General features: G+C 35.5%; 1 protein-coding gene across 1 annotated transcript in view; it reads right to left on the bottom strand.

The window, feature by feature from the left end:
- LOC132546043 (muscleblind-like protein 3) overlaps window positions 1–18,307 on the bottom strand; it is a 159,103-nt gene that overhangs the window by 82,790 nt on the left and 58,006 nt on the right. The window contains exon 3 of the mRNA XM_060209741.1: window positions 11,127–11,833. Coding sequence (XP_060065724.1) covers window positions 11,127–11,318 — 192 coding nt within the window. The 5' untranslated portion in view covers window positions 11,319–11,833. The remainder of the gene's footprint in view (window positions 1–11,126; window positions 11,834–18,307) is intronic.

The following is an 18,307-nucleotide window of genomic DNA, read 5'->3' as shown; positions in this document are numbered from 1 at the left end:
AAGGACAGACATACACAAAAAAAATTACAAAGTGAAAACTGGAAGATAAATATCACACACTATAGGAGATTGGAATTGTCTATTACCTAAATAATTATCTTAAGTGATTCAACATTAAAATTTGATCATATACATCTTAAAATAATGATATCTAAATGTGGAATGGTATTCCACAAGATACTGAAGCATATGTAATTATGAATACTAAATATATACATATATATATATATGTATGTTATGTATTAATGTAGAAAGTCATTGATATTCTTTCATTTCTTAAAAGTAATCAAGTTTATTTCATATAGACAAATGTCACTAAGTAATTTAGAGGTCAACTGGTCATCGATACATTTAAAATCCTGACAGAACAATCTGTGTGATGGTGAGTCAGTCTAACATGATCTCTGTAACAAAAGCCTGGAAGGTTATCACAAAGGAAGGGAATAGTTATACTCATTGAAAATAACAAGAAGTATTTTTGTTAATATAACAAACAATATCCTTTCTAAAATCAATATCACATGAAATTTTAAATAGAAAATAGATTATGAAATGAAATTTAGATACTAGACTGACAGTGAACACATGGGCCAACAATGGTAAATTTACATACTAGAGCTATTAGTGTTGGTAGAGGTCATCAGGTCAACGGTTTCTTTTATACATTCATTATAGCTTAAATATTCAATCCTCCAGCTAACCATTAAAAAGTACTCAGGGATATAACAGACTGAGCAAATGTTTGCTGTATTGCTCCAGTTCCTGTGTGAAATTTGTCCTATGTGATGTTGTAGGTTTAGGCTTTAGGAGTAGGCATAAAGGCACTACCTGATTACACGTCACCATGACAACAAACGACCACTTACCATTACTAGATTTAGAACCAACTTCATCAAGATTAACTTATTTACAATAAAGATATACCTTTGAATAGGATTCACTACAAATATTATATGTAAAGTAGCTACCTAAAAGGTTTGTTTCAGTAAAGTACAACTGTTCAGCATCAGAAATATTAATATTTACAGATACATGTACAACACAAAATCTGACAAATAAATTACTTTAGAAATCAACAATAATTCAAATGATTAAACAAAATTTAAACACAAGTTCAAGTTATTTAGTTAGTATCAAAATGGACTAAAATATTGTTGTTTCCTAGTACAAAGTCAACAGTTCATAAGGACCCAGAATTTAACTTGTCTCTGTGTTTACAGTGAGGTAATTTTCACAAATGCATGTTAAATTAAACAATATGCATCTGTAAAGTTAGTGAAGGTTACACAGAAATTAACAGACACTGCTCCTGTATAACAGCACACCCTCAAATTACCATCATAAGTGTTTAGTATTGTCGATGAATCATGTTTGCCCCACCCAACATGACCAAAGAATGCATCAGCCCTGTTCCATCTAACATGACCACAGAATGTATCAGGGCCTGTTCCTCTGTCACCAATTTATCCCCACCCAACATCACTGCAGAATGTATCAGGGCCTGTTCCTATGTCACCAAGAGGTCCCCACCCAACATCACCACAGTACGTATCAGGGCCTGTTCCTCTGTCACCAATTTATCCCCACCCAACATCACCACAGTACGTATCAGGGCCTGTTCCTATGTCACCAAGTAATCCCCACCCAACATCACCACAGTACGTATCAGGGCCTGTTCCTCTGTCACCAATTTATCCCCACCCAACATCACCACAGTACGTATCAGGGCCTGTTCCTCTGTCACCAATTTATCCCCACCCAACCTGACCACAGTACTTATCAGGGCCTGTTCCTATGTCACCAAGTAATCCCCACCCAACATCACCACAGTACGTATCAGGGCCTGTTCCTATGTCACCAAGTAATCCCCACCCAACATCACCACAGTACGTATCAGGGCCTGTTCCTATGTCACCAAGTAATCCCCACCCAACATCACCACAGTACGTATCAGGGCCTGTTCCTCTGTCACCAAGTAATCCCCACCCAACATCACCACAGTACGTATCAGGGCCTGTTCCTCTGTCACCAAGTAATCCCCACCCAACATCTTCGCAGAACCTACCAGGGCCTGTTCCTATGTCACCAAGTAATCCCCACCCAACATCACTGCAGAATGTATCAGGGCCTGTTCCTATGTCACCAAGCAGTCCCTGGTGATCAGAGACTGTTCAGAAGTAGTTACCAACCTGGGGATTCTGTTCAAATAATCAGAGAAGCTAGTCAATTATTCAAAATGAGAGTTATTCAGATGTAAACCTATGTCAACGTAGACTTATAAAATTCTATTACAGATAACTACATTTCCATTGTGAAGAGAAGATAAATTCAGTATGTTGAGAGTTAACGGTTGAAAATTTGTAACAACAAGATCACTTCTTTATGGTATCATTTATATCTGCAACTTCAAAACACAATGTTATTTCAGAATTAAACATTTTAAAAATGCAATATCACAAAATTTGAGAAAAACTTTTTGTTCATTTTTCAATGTTTGCAGAGTCTAATGAGTGCTGCGTAGTATAAGGAAGTGCTTTAGGCACTCCATTACGGCAGGAGCTCTATCATTAACAGTGAACTCCATCATTACAGAGGGTGCTGTATCACAATCAAGTCTGGCTCTGGTAGAACCCACTGGGAAACTTTGTACTGTTATTGAGGAGAAGAGTCTAAAGTAAGCAATGCTATCGAAAATTGTTGCTTTTTATTCTATCATGTCCTTCAGCTTCTTCAGTTAAGAAATAAATCCGACTAAAAGTCTTGTTAGAACACATTGAAATTTAAGATTTCCCCTCCTTTTTTTATATACATTCATAATTGATGAAAATCTAAAACAGCTGATGCAGATTAATTCCACATCAATAAAAAAATTGTTCGAAAAATAAGACATAAACTAAATTTTTTTCTTTTTATTTTTCCCGTCTTTTACTTTTCATTTTGAAAGCTGACCAAATTCACACCAGCTGCTGTCGGAGATGATACATAATTTGTGTCAGGTGCAGTAATTGGCTGCTTTGGATGGTATGTCAGGCCAGATTTTTGTCAAGATAAAATCTGTTTTTGAGGATAGGTTGATGACTATCTTTGCTTTCTCTGATCCAGCATTAGCTGTCTAGCTAGTATGATTGCTATCAGTTCCCCTCAAAGGCTAGCTACATTTCTAACATGTCAGGTCTGCCTCTGATCATATTGGACACAATCATACTGCATCACATCATGTATAACCATTGTTAAGGATGCTATACCACACAATGTAAAACCATTGTTAAGGATGCTATACCACACAATGTAAAACCATTGTTAAGGATGCTATACCACACAATGTAAAACCATTGTTAAGGATGCTATACCACACAATGTAAAACCATTGTTAAGGATGCTATACCACACAATGTAAAACCATTGTTAAGGATGCTATACCACACAATGTAAAACCATTGTTAAGGGTGCTATACCACACAATGTAATACTATTGTTAGGGATATCTACATACCCATAGAAACAGATGACAAACATGAGGGACATTACCTACACTAGTCAGGACAAACATGAGGGACATCACCTACACTAGTCAGGACAAACATGCTATATGTACGAGTTATTTATCATGATTTCACATCTCCACTGATAAAAATCAGTCTTTATCAGACTGCCTACAGTAAATCCTCCGTAAAATAAAGGTTTATCTACACATTGATCTTCAATTAAACAAGACTTCTGAGCAAGTAGACTGGGTAAATTTGGAGTTGGTAAACCTAACTATTGTCTTACCTCATTGAATCTTGTGACATATATATATATACATAAACATGTTAATATTGGTGACCATGAAATCATTATATGAAATTAGCTAATGAGGTAAATTCAAGGGAGATAAATCTTACAAATTTATAAAGAATGATGTTTCAGAAAATAATATATTAGGTACAGTTTTGAAAAGTCTGAAACTAAAATCAAAAGCAATCATGGAGTTATGAAAAGTACATAAATTTGTTTCAAACTATACACAAATTCCTATCACTTATTCAGTTTTAAATAGCACTATTCTGTGTCATACCATCTGTCCTAACTCCTTGAACCTGTCGCAACAGCTGACAGCCTCCAGACTTCCTTACTGCTGAAGATTTCACAATATAGTCATTATATCTATTAAGTTTTGTAGTGTATTACCCTACAGACAAAAGTTTTAGGTACTCAGTGAATGTATTATCACATTTTGACCTGTATTTATTCACATTTAAACTTCAGCCATGATATAAATTTTCTGGTGACCTATTGTACTGTGTTTACGTTAAACTCTGTATAAATTCAGTTCCAATATGGAGGTTAGGAATGATCCATCACACCACACCTGAGGCAATTACATTATATACTATAATACATCACTTCCAGATGGCCCCTAGCCCCTGGTATTAAACAAGATGCAAAATGTTTCACCACCAGAGGGCAGTTCAACTAAGAGCAAATTCTACACCAATCAAATTGCTTGATTTGTAGCTCCCTACTAAAATCAAATTTCTGAGTTCATAGCGTTCTTTTCTGTCACCATTCAGCTGTATCTAAAATTTCACCAATGCACCTCTAGGCATTTTACATCTGATTTCCATAAAGGATGATCATTCAAACAGTCCTTGAAAGGAATTTGATATAAAATCCAGACAAACGTATTTAGTGGTATCTATCTCAGATATTATCATTACTGGAGAAACCTATTACATTTTCAGAGAGTTAAACAGGGACATATAATGCATATTACATGTCTCTGTATAAACACAGATGAGTTTCACTGGAAATCTGTATGTACAAGTTCTAGTTATATAAACAGAACCATCGTAACTAGAAAACCAATATGTACAAGTTCTAGTTATGTAAACTTAACCACTGTAACTAGTTAACCAGTATGTATAAGTTCTAGTTATATAAACAGAACCATCGTAACTAGAAAACCAATATGTACGAGTTCTAGTTATGTAAACTTAACCACTGTAACTAGTTAACCAGTATGTATAAGTTCTAGTTATATAAACTAAACCACTGTAACTAGTTAACCAGTATGTACAAGTTCTAGTTATATAAACTGAACCAATGTAACTAGTTAACCAGTATGTACAAGTTCTAGTTATATAAACTGAACCAATGTAACTAGTAAATCTGTATAATCAAAGCAGAAAATATTGCTACTTCATGATTTTAAATGCTCTACCTGTATTCACTTTGGTAACCTATTCATCTTAGTCCAGAACTACCAAACAACCAGTATTGACTACTAAGTTGTTATTGCAATCATCAGATTTCTTAGAATCACTAAAGATAGGAAGTCAGACCCGTTATTAAGTGGGTTGTAATGTTACAGAAACTGTGATAACCTAATCTGTATTATCACATGACAGAAATCAGTTTCATTCTCTGTATAAATTCAAAACTACCAGCCATCATTTCCCAAAACTGTTAATGCTACTTAATAGTTCATATTGAACAGCTAATTATACAAGATGTCGCCGATATTGTCGTCATAATCCCTTTCACTGATATAGTTCTGATTACACAATGCATCCACCTCCCCGATGGGATTATTCCGATCGCGTGCATCCAAGATTAAAATTCCATTTGCAGACGCAAATGTTGAGAACTCTCCTACTGAGCTACATCGGTTGTGATTGGCTATCTGAGGTTTGAATTAGACCATGCTTGACTTGGTTCTATAATTAGACCTTCTGTCCACATTAAATATTAATGAAATTCACCATAAACAATGTACAAAGGTGTCTCTCATGCTAGCACAGAGGGACATTTTTTTCATCATCACAAAAAGTGTCTGGCATTGGAGCAGGTGAGACAATAGAGGTCTATTGATCAATGGCTGACACGATGAACATCTAAAATTGATTTCAATTTGCTGAAATTGGCCTCCTACACACCAGACTTTACCTTTATCGGTACTAATCACAACCATAATCCTCATTTATGACTGATTTCATTTCATGTATACTTCCCATGTTGCAAGGCATAGTGACCTTTACAAACACGCTTATCCTGATCATTATGTATTTGTTAGGTTTGTACCAGACTCATGACCTTTGTCCTTATCGGATCAAAAATTTCTCATACAAGTTATTAGCTTAAACAAACACATTATTCTTCAGCACACAATATTGTGCATTTAGATCTAAAACTTTGTTTGATTTCCTATGCATAAATGAAAACTGTGTTTATTTTTAGCTCCAAACTGTCGGAGAATTTGAATGATTGTGCATTCTGTGTGTGACTGCTAAGGTCAGAAGGAAGTAGCACTTGGTGTTTATGCATTTTGTGTGTGACCATCGAGGTAAGGACGGAAATGAGCTCTCATTTCATAGGAAGCTTAAGTAAGAGTGATACTGACTCAGGACACTCGACAACCTAACTATTTTCATAAGTACCTAACAGTAAGTGGACAGGAATTTCACAATTTCTCACCTCCTCTTTGATTGGCCAATTGCCCCCCAAGTTAACTCAATATTTTTCCCCTCAGATATGGTTTGGATCAATCCCCATCAAATAAAGACTAGTCCATTCAAGAAAATTAGGTGAAGTCTTATTGCAATATATTCTTTTTAACAGCATTTGCTTTGGGAATTAAGAACAAATCCATAAATATTTAATGATACTGTGTGCTATCAGATGTTACCAAGAATATTATACTACAAAGTTTTAGAAAATTTGCACCATCCTTTCTAATACTTTCTGTGATTAACCCTTGGTACTATATAGGAAATTTTAGTGCCAGTCTCTTGCAGTCTTTCCCTACTCTATACAACCTTAAAATAATGCCACCCTTTTACTCCTATCAATACAGAAATATTACAGAGGACCATATGTAACTAGCTGACCCTACATCTCCCTAAAAATTTGTACCTAAAATTTTTTTTTTACCAACTCAACTTAAACGAGAAATATCAAAATGTGCAGGCAATTTTTGTCCAAATCTTGAACACTACAAAGTCTTGAAACCCATCTGCAGTCGAATATCCTTACTAAAATGACAAATTCTAAATTAAAATTATGAGACATATCTGATTGATTAAATTCTCCATTCTCTGAGTAAAAATATCCTTATTTCCTAGTGAACAAATCCTCTCCATTATCTGTATTAAAGTATTGTTGTCTCCTGCAAGACGGACCTTTTCTATTATCAGAGAAAGGTGTCATCGTCTCCACAACTTGCCTAGCATTCTAATATTTTGTGACAGTGTTGCATAACTTACCACTGTTGTATTACATTGTTACATAGCTAACTCCCCTCCTGTCCCAACATTGTTATATTTTTATATAGCTAACTCCCCTCCTGTCCCAACATTGTGTTATATTATTATATAGCTAACTCTCCTGATGTCCCAGTATTGTGTGACCTTGTTATATAGCTAACTCCCCTAACGTCCCAACATTGTTATATTTTTATATAGCTAACTCCCCTGATGCCCCAGTATTGTGTGACAGTGTTGTATAACTTACCACCATGATGTCCCACTATTGTATTACATTGTTATATAGCTAACTCCCCTGATGCCCCAGTATTGTGTGACAGTGTTGTATAACTTACCACCATGATGTCCCACTATTGTATTACATTGTTATATAGCTAACTCTCCTGATGTCCCAGTATTGTGTGACAGTGTTGTATAACTTACCACCATGATGTCCCACTATTGTATTACATTGTTATATAGCTAACTCTCCTGATGTCCCAGTATTGTGTGACAGTGTGGTATTGGTAATGCCCCTGATGTCCTATTATTTTGTGATAATGTACTTAATCCTAGCTACTGTGAGATACAGATTGTTACAATATCATTGAATTGAAAATGGTAACAGATCCAAACAAAGAGTTAACCTGGCATTTATTTGGTGCAGGGTTTCTTTGTATCAAAATTATGCAACCAAATTATATGACTATTGTTTATATTATGATGGATGTGTTTTACTGAAGAAATACTTAATCATGGCATTCCTGCAATATGTCTTTACAAAAATGATCCATAGCAATAACTGAAATATATCAAAAGAAAATGATTCGAATTGTAAATTCTTTATGAAACCATAAAATATCTAAGTGTACATTAAACATGGTCATGTTAAGCAGCTAAATATTAAGTAGTAGGAAAAATTTTTTTTCATTTTGTTGTAATCTTCATGTGTCAAATAATTCAAATATTGAATCAATTATAATCATTTTAAAAAACTCCTGGACTAAAATAATTGGCAATGTGACAAATATGAAGTAATACTGACATATGCAGTTTATATGCACAATCAAACAGCTAATCTTTAAAACAATCCTAGATTGAAATTTACATAGTGAGACAATTTCAAACTATTTCCAAATAAAAAAAAATGTTACATAGATTTGATATCAGGTTTGACAAATACAAGACACACAGTTTATGTGAGAAATTCTCTACAATTAATAATCTTGTAACAACAATTCCAAACAGACAATTAGTAAAGTGCAGGATCTATCAATTAATTAGATCTCACACTGATAAATTTGTGCACAATGAGAGGTCAAGGTCATCGACATACACCGGGTTGTTCTATCATGTCTGCCCAATTGTCACCATCGACTGACAATAGTCACACAAAGCTCATCAGAGGCCTCGGCTTCACACTAATATAAAGACCCATTCACAAGGCCTACTCATGCTAACTAAAGGCTTCGATTAAGTTTTAAGATTATTTTAAATTCAATTGCAAATAGTTGAAATCAACGCCTCGATTCTATTGATATTTTGTCCAGACAATCTATGATAATACAACACTGATTTACGGTACAAGTCATCAACTAGCTCTCCACAAATATGTTCAAACACATTCTATTGTCGTTTAAATTAAGGTAGATCTTTGATTTTTAATAAATCATTATGCTACCCTTGACTGTTGATAACAGGAAAAATATATCTAATTGAAATGTGATCTACTTTATGGCAAATAAGATGCCTTCTTCTATTTCAAATTTTGGGAACAATCCCGAAACTTTGTGACTTGTAGCTGAGCAATGTCACAAGTACAACTAGGTCAATTTCAGCTTAAGTAGCTACTGAAGAATAAGATGGAGCTGAAAATGAGTCTGCAGACTTGAAGTATCAGCGATATATTGCAGGCGGATGATTATCACAATCAGTGTTAGCCATTTCTGTTTGGAGGGTTTGCTTCCTACCCAAACACTACTTCAGTATAGACACTCGTAATGACCAGAATGTTCTTGTAAGAGTCTAATTTTGCAGGCATTTCTGATGGTTTACTAGGGCTTGCGGAAGTAATGATATGTTGGCTTCATTACACCTATCAGGGAGCAGTAGACATACACAAATAATGAAAACCAGTTGTGCTAGCTAGTAAGAACGGTACAGTACATAAGTCTAGTGATCTTGACGTGGGCCTGACCGATAAATAAACATCTCCTTAAACTCAGCATTTACTAATGTGTCAGCACCAATTTTATATCTGATAATATCACATAGCTTTGGCCCCTAAATAAATGAAGTCCTAACAGGATCGTGCGAGGTCATATTGTTTTAAACTAGGATTTTCTAAAAAGAACTTTCCTGATATAAGCTGCACTTTCATAATGATTAGACAGACATCAAGAGATAGGCCTTTTACTTCACAACATATACCTTGCATAACCTAATAACTAATTATGATAACTTCCTAGACAAAATACCAGCCAAACCAAAGAATTCTCTTAAAGGGAGGTAACTGTTAAAATATTTGCCAAGAACTCTCTTTCATCTCAACATTATTCATTGTTTAATCACATAATTACAATTTTATAGTTATGTAACAAGCTGAGAAGTTTAAGTACCTGTATCCTCTAATCTGTAGATTTCAAAATTATGCACGGTTCTTTATAGGTAAAACCTATTCAACAGCACTTCTGAGATATAACCAACTCTGTAGAAGTGACGTGTATACTAAATTACATTGTAATATTTTATGTGTTTAAGTCATCAATAGATAACAGTTATACTCTATTCCAAATCCATCAGTCTATAGTCATTTTGATAGAGTAGATGTCTTTTTTCCTCAAATAAAGATTGCTACATTGTGAAACTCAAGGAATGGATTTCCCAATATTTGTGAACTAACATAGTAATTACCAGCATATAACTAACACTCATTTCCTAGCATTTGTGCTTTAGTAACACAAGTATTTCAATGTTTATGTTAAATGATTTCCCCCCACGACTAAGATTTCACACGCGTGAAACTAGTTCTGCCTAGTATTTTACCCACCCACAGACGACCTCCGTCTAAGCTAGACATACTCTTATCTGTACTAAGTAAACAAGCAACCCAGCCATATTGTTGTCGGCTTAACACCATAAAAAAAGTATTTATAATACAGCTTATATAGGCCAAGGCGATCTGGTAAAGTTAGGATTTAATACTGACTTTAGTTACATAAGTAGATATATCACAGGGAAATTACGGGAAATCTCTTCAAGTAGGATCAAAGTCTAAACAAAATATATTTTCAATTTTAAATATAAGTGTTGTAAATTAAAGAGATTAGCTTTCATAGGCCAATTTCTAAGTCGGATATCAGTCATCCTATATCACAGTATGTTTTCTACTCATAGTCTTTCTAAGTACAACATAACCAGTAAGTTAGGTGTAATTTGAGGAAGGCACTAATTTCTTCCTATCTACCTTGATATGAAGCCACCTTGATAGTCTGAATCCAGTGCCAGCTTAGATGAAGCTTCAAAATGTGTTCATCAGAATCTGACATAAACCATTCAGATTACAAATTTTCATTTTTCTAAATAAACCATATTGGAAAAGATTTTCTCGTAAAACCTGTCATTAAATGTTGGTAATAATAGCACTAAGATTGCAACTGTTTTAAGCAGACTATAAGATGTCAGAATTGGGACCAACTTTTTGTATAGATGTGACTTTTATTAATTTTTTCTTCCTGTTTTGAGGGAAAAACACAAGTTTCATAAAATGTTACTTCACGGAAGTGTTAGTTTTCTTAAAAAAAAGGGAGAGGGTGGAAACTTAAACAAAACAAGGACACAAATTCAAATGATTAATTTTGAAAAAAAAAATGAAATGAAATAAATGAAAGAAATTTGTCCTACCTTTATAGAATCAAAGCAAGCCGTCACACGACCATTTTGGACTTCAACATGGGGCGGAGGGTGTGCGAACTTGCACTCGTTTTCAGTTCGCGAACATTTGTTGCGTTGATATTCCCGGCAGACTTCAAGTGTGAGCCACCTCGAGTCCTTCACAGCAGATGACAGATTCAGCATTGTGTTCACCATGGCCATAACAAACTCAACTAATACATAGAAACTCCGAGAATTCCCCGGAAAATGATGCTCCGTATATATGAAAGACGTTGGTTGTATTTTGTTTGTTACAAATATTACAAAGTCTTTTTCTTAAATATTTCGTAAAAAATATTATCACGAAAAATTCACATATATTTTTTCTTGTACTTTCTCATCAATATACTTAACAAGAATATTGAATCTTAAATGAATACAAATATAAACGATTATAACTATATATTAAAGGTCCCACACAATTGCGTATTTGTACATAAACACGCTACGTCTCTGGGTAAATATACTATAACAAAACAACTTCCTTCTGAAGTGAGTAATTCCAGGAAATGTAACACGAACTTTAAAAAAATCCAAGAATCAATGGAATTAAATATGTAGACACTTGGAGATGTAAAAATGATGGGAAATCTAGCAGGCTCCGATGATTAACTATCATGAACGAAGCAAGATGGCGTTGTGCGGTGTAGTTCTATCTCCCACAGCTTAAGGAAAATCTACAACATATCAAAATAAAACATTTTGAGAAAAAAATACAAAGTGAAAAAAAACGTTCACTGTAGAAATGTCCTTCTACATCAACAATAAGGAACTTTAAAGAACTTTGATCAAATTTGAATTTTTGTTTTAGAATCAAACAGAACCGCATATATTTTTCATTTCCTGTAAAATGAATGCAGACTAAACATTAAGACAAACAGGTAGCAAAATTCTAATTCTTTAGTCAACATTAATCAAATACAGTAATAGAGATGAACTTTCACTTTTTTGTTTTTGTCAATATCTGTCACTAAGAGGTTTAAATATATATACATTGATTCATTTCAGGTTTTGGCCATGACTTATTTCTACAAACTTGTTCACTTTTACAGATTTTTAAAAGTTTTTTGTTCAGTTTTCTCCATAAAGATATTAAAGCATACATGCTTCTTGTTAACTGTTTGTAAAAAATGCCCCAACACTTTTACATGTTTCCTTTTGGCTCATGTTCTATCTTCCCAAGGCTTTTGTAAGAACTTTTATACAAGACAAAAAAGTCTAGTATTTCTTCCAGACACAAGAGCTGTTTTTTATTGCTGGGATGGAGTTGTGAACAAGACCTATAATGCAATAGAATGGTAGAGAAGTGTCACCCAGACGATCAGCCACAGGAAGAATTTCACTCTCAATCTAATCAAGATTTTAGTGAAGTGTGTGTCGAACCCAGTAGGGAAAAAGGCAGAATCCTTTACAAAAACATTAGCACGTTTCTAGGACTCCCAGTAACACCATGCCTAAAGGGGGTGAGCTGATCAGAGGTAGTGATAAGATTGGAAACCCTGGGTTAATTTCTCCGCATAGTGTGAACAAGTGAATCTTCCTACTTAAGTACAGAGTGACACAACACCGCAGCTGTCCAAGTTACAATTTCCAAACAGTAATTCTTCTAAAACAACTCACAGGATTTCCAATATAAGTACTGGTATTTATGTTTAACGAGTCCTCGTTACTGGTGAATACAGATCAAAATGAAAATATTCCTCCAGAAACAATTCCTAACACTGGAGAAATATTCAGTTTTAAGTTGATTTGTCTAATATGATGACAATATCAACAAATTTCACCATTAATACACAATACTACAGAATCCTCGTCTTACAACGTGCAGTAAAATTGTATTCACAGAAGACAATTCCTGAATCATAATTGGTTCTCAAACTGACAGAAAACAAAATAAAACAAAACTTCACCTCTTCCTATGCATGTCTGAAGCCTCCAGAGAGCAGTGTGTGATCTAACACTATTGTATTATCCCTCCACTAATGCATATGCTTAACACTCCACAATTAAACTTACTTCAGGGCAGCACAAGCATTGCATGTGTCGGCTGGGCAGGAACACTAGTAATAATGGCCATTGGGGAAGGTACCCACACCATCAACAGTAGAAAGTTTTTTTTCTTGCATACTTATATTGCTATAGGCTTCCAAGATGGAAATGAGATGGGGAGGGGGAGTGGAGGAGGCGAAGGAATTTCTGATACTTGGCCTCCTACTGGCATAGTTTCGGCAATAAGCAGCCTGTTTTTGTCATTTCTACTCTCTTCACCAGCAAGCATTTATCAGATAAGAAGTGAAATCTACCCCCAGCCTTCCTTTTCATCTGTCAAGTTCCTGCAGTAAAGTAGTGGAAATGTAAGCAGTGCTTGATTGAATAAGACAGTGCTAGAAACACAGACCTTTCTTAGCTTACACTTTCTTCATGTACATTCATATCCTTATACCCTCCAACCCTATAATTTTAATGAGACAAGCAAATGTTTGCAGGAAGTATTTAGTTGGAAGGGGAAGGGGACAACAGAGGGATTGTAGTGGTAGGGGGGTAAGTGACACAGGACTTCCTTCCCTCCAGAGGATTGTAGTGGTAGGGGGGGGGGGGTAAATGACATGGAGACTTCCTCCCCTCCAGAGGATTATATTGGTAGGGGGGGTAAATGACATGGAGACTTCCTCCCCTCCAGAGGATTATATTGGTAGGGGGGTAAATGACACGGAGACCTCCTCCCCTCCAGAGGATTGTATTGGTAGGGAGGTAAATGACACGACGACCTCCCCTCCAGAAGATTATATTGGTAGGGGGTAAATGACATGGAGACTTCCTCCCCTCCAGAGGATTATATTGGTGGGGGGGGGGGGGTAAATGACATGGAGACCTCCTCCCCTCCAGAGGATTATATTGGTAGGGGGGTAAATGACATGGAGACCTCCTCCACTACAGAGGATTATATTGGTAGGGGGGTAAATGACACGGAGACCTCCTCCCCTCCAGAGGATTGTATTGGTAGGGAGGTAAATGACATGGAGACTTCCTCCCCTCCAGAGGATTATATTGGTAGGGGGGTAAATGACATGGAGACCTCCTCCACTACAGAGGATTATATTGGTAGGGGGGAAAATAACATCCTCCTGTCCAGAGGAAGGGTTGGTAGGCATAAGTAGTTCAGTAATTACAATGGGGCTATCAGTCAAACAACAACAGTACACCTAACATTTAATAGAGAGGAAATACATCTGAATCACATGTTACACTTCACATGCTGAAGGATTTAACTAAATATATGTTGAATTAAAAAAATCATGAGTTTGAATTAAAGTTATGGTACCTAATACTGTAATGAAATGTGCTTTTGATGGATGCAAGGTTAAAACCTGGCAACTAACTGTTTAAACAGTATTTGTTTAGGGTCGATTCTCAATACCATTTTATAGCATTCACTTTTAGGGCCAAAACAGGTATGATAATACTGTGTAAGACTTCATGTAAATGACACTTGTGTTCAAATTCCAAAGGAGATCTTAATATATTTTGAAACTCTAATTTATGAGGTATAATAAATCCAAACCTAATTATAGTAACATTTATATAAAAGTTAAATATCACTATATTTTTGAAAATACATTTCCAGATTATCTCCCCTGAATGATTGATTCTTCAACTTTGATTTGGTAAGCAAATATATAGATATGTGCAAATAATGATAAGCTTGGTGACCTTTGAACACTGCACTGACACAATCAATCATTCTACTGTAAAAAGTGCAAATGAAATTTTTTATGAGATTTTCTTGTCAATCCAGTAGGCGACCAAGAAAACATCCTGCTCGTTGCTTAAATAAAGACTGCAAGGATTGATAAGAAAATGGGAGAGGACATAAACAAGGTGATCAGCCCACCTTACTATTTGATGTGCATAGAATTTACCTGTACGATATTAAAAGGACAAGTACAACAACGCAGGCAAAACCCATTCATTTACAGACAACACTTTGTACCGCCCTACATATGCAAATAAAAAAAAAAGAAGTGAAGCACCAAACGTGATTTTACATAACATTATTATGAGCAGGTATTATAAATGTGTCTTGTGACAGAATACAGAACTTAAATACAGCCAACCACAAGATCATACATTATCCTCGACACACAATACAGGAGAAAGGACAAACAGACAGACAAGTACATGTACCCTGCAGCAGAGACACACAGACATGACTCACAAGACCTGAAGCGAGCATGAAGGAGGTAGGACAATGACAGAAAATGACAATCCCTTAAAAAATATGAAATCCTCAGAACAATTTCATTTGCATAATCCTTTAGAAAACCTTATCTGAACAGACTTTTTTTAATCATCTCCAAATGCAATGATGCAATTTTTTAATGGAGAGACTTAAGCAATAAATATAGAGTCTGGGCAGACAAAGCAAGAAATAAAAAAGTGATTTCAGCAAAAAAAAAAAATATCTTCTACCCTTGTGCTGCATCAAGCTCTGCGAATAATTATAGCCATGCATGCCAATCAAATCCCCTAAGATGAATTTTCAATTTCAGAATTTGAATATGTGCCCGCATGCATCATGAATTTTCCAAAATTGAATATAACTTTTTATAATCGGTGGTATCAGATCAGCTGGCAGGTATTTCAGGATCCAGCTTTCACATACAATCTTAATTTACATACAGACAACACTTTCTGTCTGATAAAACTCCACTTCTACAAGGGTCTTCATTATGCCATAGATAATATCTGATTTGATAGATCCTTCAAACCAAATAAAACTGGTCCTTGAAATTTTTATACACACAGGACAGCTAGATATACAAATGTCAGTATTCAACAAAAATTTCAATCTGGTATGTTAGACAACACCCATATATGAAAATAAAAAGTCCTGGTACAGCAGATACATTCCCACTGTGACATATGTTTTGTGTATGATTGGGGCATACCACTGCTTAGTAAGAGGTAAGCTCAGTTTCTGAGGATAAGTTTGACACCCCCACTCCCATGAATGTTGTGTGTCAACCTCTGTTCCCATAGAATTCTTTCACTGATAATCTCTGCAGTTGAAACAATATTTTGTAAAAAAATGAAACTTTTTAACAAACCTTACAAAACTCCAATCTATTGTAACCTGTTTTTACTGATAAACTATGTCCATTAACAAAACTCTGATTTATTGTAACCTGTTTTTACTGACAAACAAATCCCACTACCAAAACTCCAATCTATTGTAACCTGTTTTTACTGATAAACTATGTCCATTAACAAAACTCTGATCTATTGTAACCTGTTTTTACTGACAAACAAATCCCACTACCAAAACTCTAATCTATTGTAACCTGTTTTTACTGACAAACAACTCCCACTAACAAAACTCTAATCTATTGTAACCTGTTATTACTGACAAACAAAACCCACTAACAAAACTCTGATCTATTGTAACCTGTTTTTACTGACAAACAAATCCCACTAACAAAACTCTGATCTATTGTAACCTGTTTTTACTGACAGACAAATCCCACTAACAAAACTCTGATCTATTGTAACCTGTTATTACTGACAAACAAAACCCATTAACGAAACGCCAATGGTACTATACTAAGTGTTTGTACAAACAAATCCTACAAACAAAACGCCTAATCTGTTGTGTCCTGTACATATTAATAAACAAAACCTGTCAAAAATTGTCAAATGAATTTGTATCGCTATGAAAAGAAAATCAATTTGTATCACCTAAAAACACCAACTAAAACTCTGGTCAATTTGTATCCATTTGGCAGGAAATCCAAGTCCGTTTATTTTCTTGAAAGCTTTCTTCCTTACAAAGTTTAAAATCCTGAGATAAGCCCGTCAAAACATATTCATTAGGATAAAAGATTTATCAAGAGAAAGCACTGCAAATGGCTGCATGTTGCTATGCTCTATGGAAAACATGAATCTTTTGTGGTATCTGTACATTAAATGAACAGCTGATGCAGGCGGTAAGCCCACCCTATAATATCTGTAATCGCTTTCAAAGTGGGTCTAAAGGCTTCCTTAGCGACAGGATCTCCTTCATTGTATGTAGTTGATTAGATATGACCAAAGACCGAGGTATGAGCAACAGCCTTTTCTGAGTACAAAGGGTCGACATTGTCAACTGCAGGACACAGTGGCTACACATGACCTGAAGTGATGACGGTGTTCACACATACATGGGTAGTGATGACAGGCTACACACTCAAATGGAAAGACAACAATGTCAGTGTAGTTGGGTGCAGTATCAACATAGTGAACTAATATGTGTGTTATTTGTTTAAGAGGAATGGGGGTAGGAAGACAGCCATGGAAATATAGAACACAAACCAAACATGGTAGAGAGAAGGGCATGGAAATGTAGAACACAGACCAAACATGGTAGAGAGAAGGGCATGGAAATATAGAACACAGACCAAACATGGTAGGGAGAAGGGCATGGAAATGTGGAACACAGGCCAAACATGGTAGTGAGAAGGGCATGGAAATGTGGAACATAGACTTGACTTAGAAGGGAGAGGCGAATGTTGGACATAGACCAGACTCAGAAGGGAGAGGGGAATGTGGGACATAGACCAGACTCAGAAGGGAGAGGGGAATGTGGGACATAGACCAGACTCAGAAGCAATAAAGGAAGGGATAAAAGAAAGAAAGAAAGAAAGAAAGAAAGAAAGAAATGGATATAGATTTTGAAATGAAGAATGTTATCAGTTTAGATTATCTTGTTCAGTTACAGTCAAACCAAGTGTGGTTTGTATCAATCTTTGCATTGGTTAAATAGGACAGGACAGGTGTCTAGTCTGACAGATTATAGTCGGACAAGTGATTGGCACATGTACCTTTCCAGTGACTGCATTCACAAAGATCCCACAATACGATACGTGTACTAAGAAGCGTTTCATATCCAATATTCTCTAAACTTCCCTGATACAGGGACCGAGTTGCGAAATTACGTGTGAACCATCAGAGACAAGCCATAAGGTTTTATTGGGACCTTCAAATATAAAAAAAAACATTTTTTTCTTTCAATGGTTGACATCTATATTGACTCAGCACAGTGATAATATACCGTAACTTTCACCTCCTAACATTTCGCTCAGGTCACTCACCTGATGCTTTTGTTCACAGGCTAG

This window comes from Ylistrum balloti, unplaced genomic scaffold (genome assembly GCF_031769215.1).
Source record: "Ylistrum balloti isolate Yb309-2 unplaced genomic scaffold, AGI_CSIRO_Ybal_v1 Utg369602, whole genome shotgun sequence".
NCBI lineage: Eukaryota > Metazoa > Mollusca > Bivalvia > Pectinida > Pectinidae > Ylistrum > Ylistrum balloti.
The sequence above is the reverse complement of the archived record's forward strand: the minus strand, read 5'-3'. Positions and strand labels throughout refer to the sequence as shown.